Source organism: Cibotium barometz, chromosome 3 (assembly GCF_041138505.1).
Source record: "Cibotium barometz isolate CiBa-2024 chromosome 3, ASM4113850v1, whole genome shotgun sequence".
Classification (NCBI taxonomy): domain Eukaryota; kingdom Viridiplantae; phylum Streptophyta; class Polypodiopsida; order Cyatheales; family Cibotiaceae; genus Cibotium; species Cibotium barometz.
Genome location: NC_141048.1, coordinates 34351441 through 34368162, shown reverse-complemented (window position 1 = coordinate 34368162; position 16722 = coordinate 34351441). Strand labels below are relative to the sequence as shown.

Genomic DNA, 16722 nt, shown 5'->3' with positions numbered 1-16722 from the left:
AAAGTACACGACAATAAGAAAGAATGTCACAACACGTATAAAGTACACACAAAATGAATGTAGCCGTTTTAATATAATTTATTTTTTTCTCAAAATATTAAATTTTAAAAATTATATATATATATATATATATATATATGTGTGTGTGTGTGTGTGTGTGTGTGTGTGTGTGTGTGTGTATATTATGCACACATATATATTTACACACATATACACGTACATATATATAAACAACACGTACATTTACATGCATATATATATATATGTGTGTGTATTTGGACTATATATATAAATACACAAACATAGTCCAAATACATATATATATTAACATGCACGCACATACATACATATACATGCACATACATACATACATACATACATACACACATATATATATGTGTATGTATATATATATATATACACACACACACACATTAATATATATGTATACATATATATATTAATGTATACATATATATATATATATGTACATATATATATACATTAATATATATGTATACACACACACATGTATATATATATATATATTAATATATATGTGTCTATATGTATTAATATATGCACATATATATATATTTAGACCATATATATATGTGTGTGTGTGTTTATATAAATTAAAATATATATGTGTATATATATATTAATATATGTATGTATATGTAATAATGTATTTGTGTGTATATATATTAATATATATATCGATATATATCAATATATTTATATTAACACGTATATAAACATAAATATAAATAAATAAATATATATATATGTGGATTATATATATTTAGACCATATATATAAACATGTATATATATATACATTAATATGTATATATATAGATTAATATATGCATCTATTATAGATTTTATGTATATGTATGTATATATATATATATATTACACGTGGCTCCACTTGACGTACGTCACGTGTAATGCTAACAGTTGGGCATTACATGTGGCATTGCTATGTGTATTGCCACGTTATATACGTGGCAATACATGTGGCATTGCTATGTGTATTGCCACGTTATATACGTGGCATGTGTATTGCTGGAGTGCGGGTAATACACGTGATGCCTGCCAACATGGTAGGCACCCATTAAAACGGCTCTCCCTCAAAGCTCTCTCTCTCTCTCTCTCTCTCTCTCTCTCTCTCTCTTGCATAATCGCCTAGCTCCCCTCTAGTGTTATAATCGCCTAGCCTTACTCTCTATGTATCTCTTCAATCTCACTCTCTCGAACCTGTCTCTCCCTTCTAGCGCATACTATTCCCACTCTCTCTCTTCGATCTCGTCCTCTCAAATTCTCTCCTTCCCCCTTCTAACACATACTCTTCCCACTCGCTCTCTGTTCGATCTCACCCTCTCAAACCCTCTTTGGCATAACAAGAAAGTAGCAATATGCCTCCTCGAGCTCCTTTACAATCTAAGGGTTTCACCGAAAATCCAGACGAGATTGCAGTATCTTAGGATGTGGGCATGTCGCAAGTTGCCACATCAAGTGACATGACCAATACATCTGCATTACAAGTTCCAGCGAGGTTTGCTCTTACAACGCCCGATAATAATCGTGTCGCTACAGTGCTATGATTGTCGAAGACGAGGAAGCTATAAAAGAGAGTTTCGGCCAAGTGGTTGATCAACACATCTCCACTAATTGAGTGGAGGCTCACTTGGTCGATGAGACTAACAAGGCCTTAGAAAGGCATTGAAAAAAAAGCACCTTCTTTAAGAAGGGTTCTTGTTATATTGCCCTTTTTTAAAAAAATTGGGGGTTCCCTTGCCAAAAATTGCAGTTCCCTTGCCAAAATGAACCCCCCTGTGAGAGAGAACGACGGACCAAATTGACCCACATCATAATTGTGAGCGAGCGACTGTTGCCATGATGCTGTCCTTCTCCACCTTCCATCTGCGCCTGCCCAGCTGCCTTCCTACAAAAGCAAAGAAAAGATCTCGGTCTTTCATGACCGTGGCAATGAGCTCTTTAACAACAGAGCTTGCTCCCTACATGGAGCACGTAAAGCGCTGCAATCGAGGGAGTGTGCGTTACCCATCATTACATTACATATAACGTTGACTCTGCTGCTGCATTTTGCAACTTACATAGCTCTTCTTCCTTTTTGTAGGAGGAACGATCAAAGTTTATACCGTTCCTTCTTGACAATGCTACAGTGGGATTCATCCACCCAAGGTAAGAGTCTTCTATTTGGCTATGTTGAGACTTCGCTAAACCCTTTTGTGGGGCCAATAATGATCCATGGAACCGAAATACGAAGCTAGCCTGTTCTAAGTAGTGACCTCAAAAGCCTTTGGACTCCTTCGGGAGTTCCAAAGAATACTCCACGGATGGTGGGGTTGGAACAAAAGCCTTTTGAGACTTGGAAAGGATGTCAAGCCTCCATGTTTACCTTTAGCCACCCACGAGATGTCTGGGGTGCCTTATTCCAAAACTGTTACTACTTTTAGGCTATGAACATTACATGATATTTGTGGGCTATCATCACATAAGCTTTCTAAGATCGGCATTCTATTAATATAGATTCATGAAGCAAGTATTTAAAAAAATAAGAGATAAAGTATATTACGAAAGTAGTGTTAACCAAAGGTGGTTAACATATCCCCCGCCTTTGTCATGGCGAGTACTTGACACTTTTATAGCACAAGTAAGAAATGTGACATCTTGGCTAAACCCATCCACATGTCCTCATCTTGTCTAACTACTATTAGTACTTTTTGCATATGAGGCTGAGACAGGTTGGCCACTCCTCGTGACTCCCATGGTGCATGTCTGTTCTCTGTAAGCTGAATCCCATACATATCCCAATACCTTCACTCGAGGAGGATTCTCTCGAGGACGAGGAGGAGGACGAGGATGAGGAAGAGGCAGAGTAGGAGGAAGGACCTTCACTTGCCACAATTGTGGAAAGCCAGGACACATGGCAAGAGACTGCTACAGCAAACCCAGTGGAGAAGGAACGACATCGGCAATTAAATGATGTGATCTCTTGAGCAGCCTTGGGAACATCCCAATCCAGTATAGCCCGCACCTTTTCAGGGTCAAGGCGAATACTAGAAGCACTGATCACGTATCCTAGATAATGGACCTCTAAGAGGCCAAATGCGCTCTTCTTCTCATTGATGTAGAGGTCATTATCCATTCCAACAAGATCATAACCATGGCACAACAGTTGGGGAAGTTGGAAGAAGAGAAGTTGAAATAGTTTCTTAAGGGGGTGGATAAGAACATTGGGTTTCCTATACGGAATTTCAAGCCTCAGTCATATGACCAAGCTCTAACTTTGGCTTAGAAACAGGAAATGATGCTGAACAAAGGTAAGCGCAAGCAGGTATAGTCAAGCCCCAAACCCGAGCAGTAGCGGCAGTCATCATCCCATGTTGGTAAGGGAACACAGAATAACAAAGACAATATGGACAACAAGTCTTAGAGCAACTAGAGTGGCAAGAAAAACATAGGGGCCAAGCCTAAAAAGACGCCTAAGGAGAAGTTTAAAAAGACGCCTAAAGAGAAGGCCAAGGAGGGAATTACTGAAGGTTATCTCCAGCTAGGGGAGCAAAAGCAGTACCAGGCAAAGAACCGATGTTTCTTCTGCCATCGAGTAGGCCATGCTTGTTACTCGCACAACCCTAGATTGGCGACGCTTCTCGTCCTCAAGCGTGGCCGTCATGATGGATGTGGCATTTGGGGTGTGGACTGGTTTTTACTTTTTCACATTCTCAACCCATTTGGAGGTTTCTCTAATCTCTTCTTTGGTTGCTTCCATGTCTTTTTGGAGGCCTGTATGCTCCTCTTGGAATCTTGATTTGGCCTCTTGAATCTCTGCTGTGATTACCTTCTTAGCCTTCTGTAGTTCCGCCTCAAGTTTGGCATTGGCATCTCGCAATTGGGAAATCTCTAGAGCAAGGGCTTCTTGTAAAGCTAGCTCTCCTTCCTCTTTGCCATACTTGTGCATCTCTTCCTTGCATAATTACATACATTTCTTCATGCATGCAGCCATACATGCGTCCTTACAGGCTTCCATCTCTTGTCACATCTCATCTTGCAGTAGTTTGTACATTTTCTACGCGGTTGTCTCTGCCCTAGATCTCAGTCCTGATAGCATGAATCTCCTTTTGATGCTGGTTCAATGTCCTATCTATCAGCTTCTTTTGGTTTGAAAGGGCCTTCTAAGCGTGTTCTTCGATCTTGTTCACTTTGTCTTCAAGAGGGAGCACCACACAATCACCCAGCTCAAGCTGTGATCAAGGACACGGGAGAAGACGGTAACCGGCCCGATGCGCGATGGGGTAAGGGCAAGAGTGGCTTCTAGTTGAGGGTTCAACCATTGGCTCAGGGTACGGATATTCGACATTATTGCGGGCCTAAGCAAGGGTGGGTGGGTGCCAAGGTCGCAGTAGTAGACAGAGTAAAGGGCGGAAGGCAGAGGGTACAGGCGGAAATGGGAGCAGAGGGCAGCGGCGGTAGACACGGAAACGGGAGGCAAAGGGCACATGTGGGACTGGGAGCAGAGGGTGGCGACCATGGACACAGAAACGGGAGGCAGAGGGCACATGCGGGAACGGGAACAGAGGGCGGCGGCGGCAGACACGAAAACGGGAGGCAAAGGGCACAGGTGGGAACGAGAGGAGAGAAAGAAAGAAAGTTATATTAACGTCTACGGAAGACCCCAAGCCTATGAGACCAAAAGTAATACAATGGTACCATGGATATACTGATCCATGGAAAACTAAAAGAAAAAGTAAAATGAAAACATTTGACAGTACATGTGATCAACAGATGATCCTGTGTAGTGTGAGATATGTTGTGATCAGCTAATGATGATACCCGCCTCGGCTAGAACCGATCTGATGGTGGAGTGAATGTCCGGCCTTTGTGATGGGAGCGTGTCATGTCGGCGGAGAACCTCACGAATCTGTCTCTGTGTGGTGGAGGGTCCTGATGCTTTGGGTTGGGGACGTCTGGCTTGCAGAATAGATTGAGCTCTCTCACTAGTAACTCCTTTGGGGTGTGGAGCTACATCGTGGGTATGGGTGGTGGGCTCTAATGTCGTAGTAAAGGAATTGTTGTGGGCAGTGGATTCCGATGTGGATGTGTGTACCACAAAGAATCTGTGATGGCTCTCTGTGAGGCGTCTTGTTGGAGCCGGGGCTGTCTCTTAGCATGTTGCCTCAACACTACATCCTTGTGTCGTTTGAGCTCCATCAAGTACATGCCCAAGCACCTCTGATCCTCAAAACTGTATCACCCGTGTGAGTGGTCCGAATCCCTCTTGGAAGAGGTAGTGGAATCTCCCCCGTATCTCATAGTAAGCTAGGCAACTGAACATATAATGGGCCTCATCTTGTACTGCTCCTGTGATGCATACTGTGCATGTCCTCTCCTCATGTGGGATATCCTCAGCTTTGCCAGTCTCTATTCTGAGGCGGTGGGAGGATACCCTGAGCTGGCCGATCGTGATACGCATAGCATGTGACATGTGTATCTGTATGTATCTCGGCATCTCAAAGAATCCATCCTTGGAGAGTCAAAAAGTGATCTCTGTATTACTCACACTTCTTACCAATCTCTGACAGAGACACCCATGTTTGGTGTGTGTGTAGCCCGAGTAGATCTAACTGGATGATCTGGTTGATCTCCTGTCGTGAAAGATCAAGGTAGGGGGAATCCAGGCTATACTTAAACAGGGGGAGGCGGGGGCATGCGCAGGCGGAGAGACATGGGCCGGGAAGGCCTAGCGAAGAGGGGGGGGGGGGGGAGGCGCAACTGCGCAGGAAGGAGAGGGGAAGGCGCAACGAAGGGGAGGGGGTGGCGCAACTGCACAGGAGGCAGAGGGGGTGGCAGGAGCTGGGGCGCAGGTTCGCAAGTAGGCCATAGACGGGGGGAGCTTAGGGACACGCTAGGCTGTTGAAACTTGTTTTGCATTCATCGCATTTACCATCGGTATTTGTTCTGGCAATTTTGGTTGCTTCCGCACCAATGAGGGAGTAATTGAGTTCTCAGGGGGTTGCAATTTCAGTGTCGGGCATTCCAATGCAAAATACCCAAACTTGTGACATTTAAAACACGACCCAGCAAAAGGAGACCAACTTAATTCATATGGCTTTTCCCCCATGGGAACATCAATCTCAATTTCAATGCTTTTAGGTGTTGGCACATTTGTATCCCACAACACATAGAATTTGTTTCTATTATCCATGATTCTGGGTGCACACACTACTTTTCGCAATGTCTGAGCTATCTGCGGTAGTGCATCCTATAAATAAGTGGGGAAATCCACCACCGCAACCCATACCAAGCATTGATGTTTTAGCAGCCCTTGATAGTCAGCAGTAGGTACCCATGGCAGCACATGCACGATTTGCGTGGCGTAAAAGAGAGGTGCAATCTCAAACAACTTTTGCTTTGCATGCACTAAGCTAAGCACGATTTCGGAGGATCCTCTTGCTGCATTGTAAACTCCATCCACACATTCTTCTTGTTGACCCACTGACGAATATCCCTCATCTTCGTTGAGGGCAGATGTCCCGAGAAAAACAATATTGCAGCTTGCTGTGAAAATTTCCTCACTTTAAGCATTATGGTTTCTCTCTGCACCACCACTTTCATGGACGGTTTTGCCTTGCTCCACTTGTTTTGTGCCAATTCATAATCTTTGTGCAGTACATCATGGAGAAATTGAATTTCTGGATTCTCTGCAAGTTTGGCTCATTTCGCTTCTGTTTCCTTGGGATCAGAGTGGTGTCTGGAATATACATTATGAATCTGATCAGAAGAACCCATCTCTGTACACACACTGCGACTCACACACACACACAAGCCTTAAGCCGGAACAGAAAGCAGAGGGTAGGCTATGAACAAGAAGTAGGAGCAGCTAGCAAGTTGGAAGGCAAGAACTAGCAGAAACACGTGAAGGTCACAGCCAATAGGTAAAAACTGCGACCTGCAGGAATAGACGATGTCCAGCAGCAACAGTCGGCGAACGCTCTCCCTAGAGCAGTTATAGGAGACTTCCATCTCATTCGACACAGCACAGCCAAAAAAGGCGACAGCCCTCTCAACAGCAAGATCAACAACTGAAACCTATGCGCGTATAGACAGACACATAACACACACACACACACACACACGCACGCACGCACGCACGCACCCACGCATGCACGAAGCTACACAAAACTGAAAGAAGCCCCTTGCACAGTTGCTGTACAGGTCGCTCGAAACGAGTCTTCAATGTCTCGACAGGCAGACGAACTCCTCTCTCACACACACACACACCACGAGCTCTCACACACACCAGGTCCTCCCTTGCTCTGTGACACCTCTCTCTCCCTCTCTCTCTCTTTCTCACACACACACACACACACACGCACACACACACACACACACACACACACCAGATAAGAGGGTGTTCACCCACATACAGGTACACATACTGACAGGTATGTGGTGGACATACAGGACAAGAGGCTCTGAAATACCCAACAAAGTGTTCCGTGCAGAGGTCCTCGTGATCCTTGGCTCTACAGTTGAGAGAGAGAGAGAGAGAGAGAGAGAGAGAGAGAGAGAGAGAGGAGGAGGAGGAGGAGGAGGAGGAGGAGGAGGAGATATATTAACGTCTTGCACAAGACCCAACTGGTCTATGAGACAAAAGGTGCACAATGTGTCTCATCATGGAAAAAAAGACAACGTAACAAAAAGAACTAACACTAATCCCTAGGTAAATGTAGGTATGTATGGATCATCATCGTCATCCTGATCTACGGTTGTGAGAAAGAAAGAAAGGAAGTTGTATTAAATGTCTTCAAAAGACCCAGTGGGTCTATGAGACCGAAAGAAAGAAAGGAAGTTGTATTAAATGTCTTCAAAATACCCAGTGGGTCTATGAGACCGAAAGTGATACACTAGTGTCCATGTAATCTCATCATGGTACAGAAGAAAACAAAGACTAGAGCTATGAGCTGAGAATGTCAAATCCGAGCCATCATCATACAAAGAGAGAGAGAGAGAGAGAGAGAGAGAGAGAGAGGGAGAGCATTTTTTTCATTACAAAGAGTATATTTATGGATAGAGCAGAGGTAGCTGGAAAGGACCTTTGATTTAAAGCTTACAGTTTTTTGCAGCATTTGATATCCTTTCCAAAGGTCTTTGCTGTCACAAGAGCAGAGCCAGATTACCAGAAGGGGAAGTTTTGCAATACAGGGCTGTCTGTGGACAGTTTTGTTACTCTACATCATAACCTTGAATCTCAAGAGGATCGTACAGAATCAATTAACAGATGTCTCAAAGTCTTGAGTGAAGATGGTGTCATACCTGGCTGGCGAAATGAGGTGTGTTTTTTCAAAATTCTGTCCATTGATAAATATTTGCAGCACATGAAAGTATTTTTGAAAATCACTTTTCAGTGTACTCTTTCTCAGTAGGTGCCAGAGGTGCACAAATTTCCTTTTCTTTTAAGTGGGAAGTGAGTGTATTATTATGTTTACGGAGTGCTTTTAGAGAGAGAGAGAGAGAAAGAAAGTTATATTAACGTCTACGGAAGACCCCAAGGGCCTATGAGACCAAAAGTAATACAATGGTACCATGGATATACTGAGCCATGGAAAACTGAAAGAAAAAGTAAAATGAAAACATCTGACAGTACATGTGATCAATAGATGATCCTGTGCAGAGTGAGATATGCTGTGATCAGCTAATGTCGATACCCGCCTCGGCTAGAACCGATCTGATGGTGGAGTGAATGTCAGGCCTCTGTGATGGCAGCGTGACATGTCGGCAGAGAACCTCATGAATCCGTCTTTGTGTGGTGGAGGTTAATGAAGCAGTGGTTTCACTTGAAAAAAAAATGGTGTGTGTGTGTGAACACTTGTGTTGACCTGCTCGCCTTTGGACCTGCTCGACCTACTCTCCTGCAGACCTGCTCGTCTTTATCATCTGTTTCGACCTCCTTGCCTGCTCGTCCCCTTGTATGTGTGTGTGTGCGCACTGAGACGATCGCCTGCTCGCCCCTTTCTGACTTTGTTCGCGTCTCGTCTGCTTGTTCTGCTGTCTATCTGAGGCTCGCCTGCTCATGTTCTGTTTCTCTTTTCATGTGTACCTTGCTCGCCTGCTGCTCTGCTCCATCTATTTGCTGCTCGCTGCCTCTTCTTGTTTCATAGTTTCTGTCTTTGCTTTCTCTGCAGCCTCTTGGCTGCCTTTTGTGTGTGTGTGTGTGTTTATAGTTCCTGTTTTCTGTGAACTGTTAGTTCACATATCTTCAGCTTCATTCTTTTTGATGCAATCATCTTCTCCAAGCGCTCTCCATCAGCTATGGATGTGGCTGGTTTTTCTCTTGACACCATGAGACAACAGGAAAAGGTAATTCACTATGAAAGAAATGAAAAATTTGTTGACGTCATAGATTCCAAGAAACCAAGACACGAGGACCCCTCTGCATAGTTTCTTTATGATGTGCTGCATCAGGATTTTCAGGGTGCAAAGTGGGAGAGGCCGAGGCCTACACTAAAGTGCTCTATCCCGAAGAATGTAACTCTCCCCAAAGTAAAAAAGTTCTCTGAATAGGCACTAATTCTGTTCTTTCCAGGTTGGGTGCCCTCTGAAGAGGATGTTGGACAGTGGTTGAACACAGTGCTTGCGGGTTTTATGACATGTAGAAGGTGTTTACTGTGCAGTGCGTGGGTTTTATGAAGTGGTGCTCAAGCAGCTTGATTTCAAGGAGCAATTATTTCAAAGGTCTTCTTTGTTCTATGGTCAACAGATGGTCCATGTGCTACCTTGCATCCCTACTACTGACTATTGGGCGCTTGTGCGGCACCGTTGTCCACTTTGGGTGGAAGTTGTTGGCTTCCATATGATTTTCTCTGATGCTCTTCCGTACTTGGCACAAAGTCTTGGCATGGTTATCTTCCCACCCAATGTTATGGGTAATCGTAGTAAGTTTTGTGTTTTGTGGGACACGGATAAACCAGCCACTGAAGTGATAAGTATGGAAGTAGATGATGTGCATATGGATGAAAAACGTTTTGAGCTTAAATGGGGCGCATTTGTAGGAATGTTTTCGTTGTCATAAATTTGGACACTTTGCAGATGACTGCCCTACTCTCAAATTACACCCGCCTGTTGATTCCTTGCCGCCAACAGCTTTGGTTAATGATAGTGCGGCTCCATCTAAGATAGGTCAAACAGGACCTATGATTGGTATACAGACTAAAGAAAAAGGTGTCGTGGAGCCACAGTTAGCGCCCCAACAAGCACAACAGGTAGTAGTGCAAAAAAACATGCCTTCTAAGAGCAAAGCTGCTATAGATGTGCGCACTACGCAGACCTGCTTTTGATAAGGACGGCTGGCAAAACCCTAATGCCAGAAAGATTATACAGCCATGTGCAAAGGAGGGAAAGAGGCGAAAATCTGAAACTGAAGTGCAGCCAAGGACTTGACTAAGGCAGAGAAGGGAGAGTATATGGGCATGTTGCAGAAATTTCCAGATTTGTTTATCTCTTCTTACACAGGTTAGAGGAGTATTTGCAGTACAACATCATATCTAGTTGAAACTAGGAGCCAAGCCAGTGGTCTAGAGGCTGAGGAGGTTGGGAATCATATAGCAAAAAGTGCTGAAAGAAGTGGTAGATAATCTGTTAAAGGCAGGGTTTATTTTCCCTGTGGACAACTTTGAGTGGGCCTCCCCAATTGTCATTACTCCCAAAAAGAATGGCAAATGGAGGGTGTGTAGACTTCAAACCCCTGAATGCTGTGACTAAAAGGGATCACTATCCATTACCTTTCCAGGATGAGATTTTGGACAGTGTGGCTGGGCATGAGAGATACAGTGTGTTTGATGGGTATTCATGGTATTTTTAGATTTCCAATGCTCCAGAGGACCAAAGAAAAACTACTTTCATCACCCCATAGGGATGCTTTGCTTACAGGGTCATGTCCTTTGGGCTGACAGATGCTCCAACAACCTTTCAGAGATTCATGAACCTGGTGTTTGAGCCTTATCTGGGATCTTTCATCACGGTTTTTATTGATGAATTTTGCATCTATAGTGGCATGTTGGTACATTGTGAGAAGCTGGAACTGGCTCTGAGAAGAGTTGATGATTTGGGAGGTCAATTGAATCCGGACAAATGTCACCGGATGATTTGGGAGATCAATTGAATCCGGACAAGTTTGACCTGGCCGAAGCCAAGGTTTCTCTTCTTGGCCATGTAGTATCTGAGAATGGGATTGAGGTTGATCTAGAAAAGGTTAAAGCTTTGCTACGACTGGAGGCTCCTTAGCAAGGAGGCATGGGAATGCAAGGGAATTTTGGAGCTAATTTTCAGCTTGGTATGCAAGGGAATATGTATGGTGGTATGCAGCCCGGAATGCAAGGAAACATGTATGGGGGCATGCAGACCGGTATGCATAGTGGTATGTTTGGAAACATGGGGGGATCAGCAGGAATATATGGTATGCCAGGTGTGGAAACTGGCAATGTTGACCCTATTATGGGCATGAATGCTGGGGGTAGCAATCTTGTGAAGCGACTTCCTTACGATAATCTAACGCCTATGGGTAAGGCGAAGGATTATAAGGAAGGGGGAGCTGCAGTGAAATTTGACACGTTCAGCGGGACCAAAGACAAGCTAAAGGCACTTACCTTTTTACAGCAGTTTGATGTTGCTTTTTTTGGTAAAAATTACACGGAATCCTCTAAGGTGAGAAAAGCTGCGACTTTTCTCAAGGGCAATGCATTGCAGTGGTGGTCCACTCTTCTTTTGCAGGGCATAGCACCATCTACTTGGATACAGTTTAAACAGTTGTTCTCTTCTGTGTGGCTCACATCTACTTTTGAGGTGGATGTAATGACAGCATGGCACAAGTTGGATGCATCGAAGTGTGAAAATCTTGAGGATTATAATAAGAAGTTTTGGGAAGCTTTACTCCCAGTTACTTCTTATCGTGCAGTGCCTTTGTCTGAGTAGGTTTAGAAGTATTGTTGTGGGCTGCCCAAGGAAGTGCGCGACTTGCATAAAGACTCGAGTAACAAATATGTCGCAGATGATAGAGAATGCTATGATGGCAAATGCGTTACTCACCGGAGTCTCATCTGGATTTAAAGGAAGTAAAAGCTCAAGCAAGAAATTTGAAAAGTCAGGGCATACTTCGCGTGATGCAAAAGGGTCTACAAAGAAGCGGTATAAGAAGTTACCAATGTCCAAGAGAACTCTTGAGGACAGACATGCTTTGATGGATGCTAGGAAGTGCTTTTTCTGTACTGAGGAGGGACATATGTCTTTTAATTGTCCCAAGCGTAAGTCCCAAAAGCACTCTGACACTAAAGGGGAGTCCAAGTCTAAGAATCCAAAACCTTCTGCAGGGTTAGTTCCTAATCTTGTTGGGGAACAGCCGGGTGGTGAAGAGACTGAGTTGTGCAGGGCATGGGGCAAAGTGAGAGATCAGAATGCCTTGATTTTCTTTGACATAGGTGCTAGAGCCAACTTTATTCCACCGGATTTGGCTAGCCGATTGGGGATCCGCGCAGAGGAGATGGGGCCTTTGTATGAGGCTAATATGGCTTGTCCTGGGTATACAGAACCCGTTACCCCTATTATTGGGAAGCTGAGGCTTCATGTGCAGGGTTATGTGGACAGTGAAGAGTTCTTTATCATGCCACTTGATGGGTGTGATGTTTTGTTGGGTATGCCATGGTGCCATAGAGTACATGCGGTGGTGGATACGTACAACAGGAAGATTAGTTTGACTCATAGAGGGAAAGAGCATATTTTGGATGTAAAGCTTAAAGGGGAATCTGTTCCTATTGTATCAGCTTCGGTCGTTTCATCAGTAATGAAAAAGTATCTTTCCGCGTACTTGGTTTTTGTAAAGGATGCAAAAGATGATGAGTCTAAATCTAATTTGTCTATGTTAGATAAAGACAGGATTGATTTCTTACGTCAGTTCCAGGATTGTTTTTCCTTGCCAGGAGAACTTCCTCCGGAAAGGCCAGAAGATCATGCTATTGATCTAATTCCGGGGAGTACCCCACCAAATAGACCACCATACCGTGTTAGTGGAGCCCAACAAGAGGAAATTATGAGCCAGGTAGAGGAGTTGTTAAAAAAGAGGTTGATCCAGCCTAGCTCATCACCCTTTTGCTCACCTGTGCTCTTAGTGCAAAAGAAAGATGGTTCTTGGCGCAAGTGTATAGATTACAGGGCGCTAAACAAGAACACCATCAAGAATCGATTCCCTATTCTGAGGATCGATTACATATTGGACCGCTTACAGGACTCCACAGTCTTTAGTTGGATAGACTTGAAAAGCGGGTATCATTATATACGCATTAGACTCGAGGATGTACATAAGATAGCATTTCGGACCACTTTTGGGCTATATGAGTTCTTGGTTATGCCCTTTGGTTTGACAAATGCTCCTGTCACATTTAACAGGATGATGGACAGGATTTTCCGGCCTCAGAGAGCGTTTGTGGGCACATTCTTTGATGATATGATTGTGCATTCACGCACAGAGGAGGAGCATAGGAAGCATTTGGCCATTGTGTTTGAAGAACTCTGGAAGCATAGGTTGGTCATTAATGGCAAGAAGAGTGAGTTCTTCTTGGAAGAGATACACTTCTTGGGGCATATCGTGTCTAAACATGGAGTCCGTACGGATCCTTCGAAAGTGGAAGCAATTCTCAATTGGCCAGATTTGAGGACCGTGCATGATGTACGCAACCTTTTGGGATTGTGTTCCTATTACAGGCGGTACATACGGTATTTTGCTGAGATTGCTTTGCCCCTTCATGCTTTAACGAAGAAGGGAACTCCGTTTCGATGGGCTGTCATTAGTGACGGTGATCCACGGATGACGAGTTTATTTTGCAGAGGGTTGTTTGACAACATGGGTACAACTCTCAAGTTTTCATCATCGTTTCAACCACAAACAGACGGTCAATCGGAAGAGGCTAATTCCATAGTGTTAGATCTTCTTAAGTGTTATGCGTTAGAGCACAAGCAACAATGGGAAAAGTATCTTCCTTTGGTGGAGTTTGCTTATAACAACACCGTCCAGACCTCGACGCAAAAGGGCGTCTTTTGAGATTGTGGAAGGAGGGAAGAAGGTACCACCTATTTTGCACACAAAGGATAAGATCTTTGAGGCTGACAAGTATGTGGAGAACATGGATGAAGCTTATTGAAGAGTTAAGTTTGCACTCCAGAAAACTCAGAAAAGCAAAAGAAAGCAGCAGACCGTCACAGACGCGCATTAGAGTTTACATTGGGTGATTGGGTTCTTTTGCGATTTGAGAAAGCTAGGCTCAAAACGATGAAGGGTAGAGAGCGCTTATTCCCTAAGTTGAGCATGCGCTATTATGTACCTTTTCAGGTATTGGAAAAGATTGGTGAGGTGGCCTATCGTTTGAAGCTACGAGATCACTGGAGGATTCACAATGCATTTCATGTGAGTCTACTTAGACCTTTTCGTGGGGATGTGCTTGAGGATGTATCAGATGAGGCTCAGCCGGAAGTTGAGGAACTTGATGAGGTTCTTATTTCAGAGTAGATACTGGCACATAAGGAAAGAAAGGTACGAGGTAAAGTTTCCCGTCGCTATCTTGTGAAGTTCAAGAACTATTCAGTGATGGATGCGAAGTGGATGGAGGAAGGTGACTTAGCAGATTCACCTCAGGTTTTGTAGCTTTATCTCGATGCCTTTGAGTTGGAGCCGACTCTTGTTACGGCTCATTCAGGTTCAGCAGAGCATGGGTCTGGAGCATTGCCTGATGCTCAAGAGGGGGGTAGCACCTCCGCTCCCTTGATACAGACAGGCTCAGATGACATCTAGAGGTCACTTGGTGCAGCTTTTGTCTCACTCGAAGGTACTGATGGCTGACTCTTCTCCTCATGTGAGCTCTGGAGGGCAAAGGCGGGTGCCTGCAATTTCAAGACAACATACTCTATACTCTCAGGGCTGGTGTTTTTGAGGAGGATTGGACTGAGGGACAGCAGTGTACCAGCTGAATATCTTTCTCTCTCTTTCCACTGGATTACAACTGCTTCAAAGTTGTTTCTTCTGGCCCTTTGTGAGAGGAGGGGTGTGGCAGTTTGAAGGGTGGAAACAGAGTTAGATGGTGGATTTGTTCTTTGGCTGAGTTTGAGGCTATGATCATGGAACAGCCAGATGCGTGCTCAAGGCTTCCTTGTTGCATTGTCTTGGTTGATTAGAGGAAATAGTAGTGTGTTGCTTTTGTGGGACACAGATCTGTATGTGTATCCTCTATGCTAAGAGGTCTTGAGGGCTGCCAGATTTGACATGCAGGTTTCTTTTCCTTGAGTGGCTTTGTTGTACTCAGTTAAGCTTTTCCATTGAACTTGAATAAAGAAATACCGAAAGGGGCGCCAAGCTTTGGGGCCAACAGGTGTCGTTCTCCTTTTTGTTTTGGAGCACTCTAGCTCTGGTTTATTTGTTTAATTGTCTGGGGGACTACAATTGGATAGGTGACTGCTAGTCCACGGCACTTTGGTTTCTACCAGAGGCCGGTTTCAATTAGTGTTGCCTATCCTAGTTATGTTGGAAGAGAAAATTTGCAGGAGATAGAAGACTTCTTACATATAAGCCATGCACCTTCAGGTATATCCAAGAGGCAGAAAGCCTTGCAGTATGTCATTATGAATGATCAGCTATACATGAAGGGAAAAGACTCGATTTTAAGGAGAGTTCCTAGCAGGGAGGAGATCTTTGCCATTTTAGCGTCCTTCCATGAAGGAGTGTGTGGGGGATATTTTTCCGTGAAGCTAACACTTAGGAAAATCTTGACAGCTGGATATGTTTGGCCTAGATTAAGGAGGGATGTATATCATTGGTGCAGGAGTTGTGAGCCCTCCCAGAAGCAAGGCAAAAGAGTTTTGCAGTATGAGTTGAGGAAGAGCATTGTGTCCTATGGAGCTTTTGAGAAGTGGAGACTGGATGCCATTGGTCCTTTGTCCACTATTGCCAAGGGTAAGACTTATATACTGACTGGTGTGGATTATTATCTCACAAGATGGGCTCCTATGGAGCTTTTGAGAAGTGGGGACTGGATGCCATTGGTCCTTTGCCCACTACTACCAGAGGTAAGACTTATATATTGACTGGTGTGGATTGATTACCAAGTTCTACACTCACTATTGGGCATTGATGACATTAGTGGGGATGTCGTGGTATCGAGTTCATACTATGCATGATCGAGTTGATGGTTTATTGTGTTGCGGATGACTACCATGAGGTTATAATTTGCACTTTCTTATAAGGTGAATTTGGGCATGTTCCTGGATTCATCTAGGTATATCTTTATGCTGTATTAGCGGACATGCAAATTTCATATTGTGAAGTTTTCGCCAAGTTGTAGCCAGTTGATATTGTGTTAATTCTTTCTATCTTTAGTGGTGCATATGCCCTATCAACTACCTTTTTGTTGTAATAATTCTTTCTATTTGTTATGATGGTTAGTGCTAGGCTTCATTATGGCTGAGTCTGCCCTGTATCTCTGGAGCTTTGATAGAAACTCAGTACACAGATCTTTGTATGAGTTTATGCTCTTATGTGTGTGTGTGCGCGTGGGGGGTGTGTGTGGGAGCATATATTGATACCAAGTTGGAGCATATATTGATACCAAGTTCTACACTCACTATTAGGCACTGATGACGTTAGTGGGAATGTCAT

At 43.9% G+C, this 16722-nt stretch overlaps 1 protein-coding gene across 3 annotated transcripts in view; it reads left to right on the top strand.

The window, feature by feature from the left end:
* Positions 1–1785: 1785 nt before the first annotated feature.
* LOC147639988 (nudix hydrolase 20, chloroplastic-like) overlaps positions 1786–16722 on the top strand; it is a 51842-nt gene continuing 36905 nt past the window's right edge. For 2 of the 3 annotated variants that reach the window (XM_086775947.1, XM_086775957.1), the window contains exons 1-3: positions 1786–2060; positions 2146–2210; positions 8146–8362. In XM_086775947.1, the coding sequence (XP_086632073.1) occupies positions 1902–2060; positions 2146–2210; positions 8146–8362 (441 nt within the window). In that variant the 5' untranslated portion in view covers positions 1786–1901. The remainder of the gene's footprint in view (positions 2061–2145; positions 2211–8145; positions 8363–16722) is intronic. The other variant, XM_086775941.1, reaches the window with a different exon arrangement.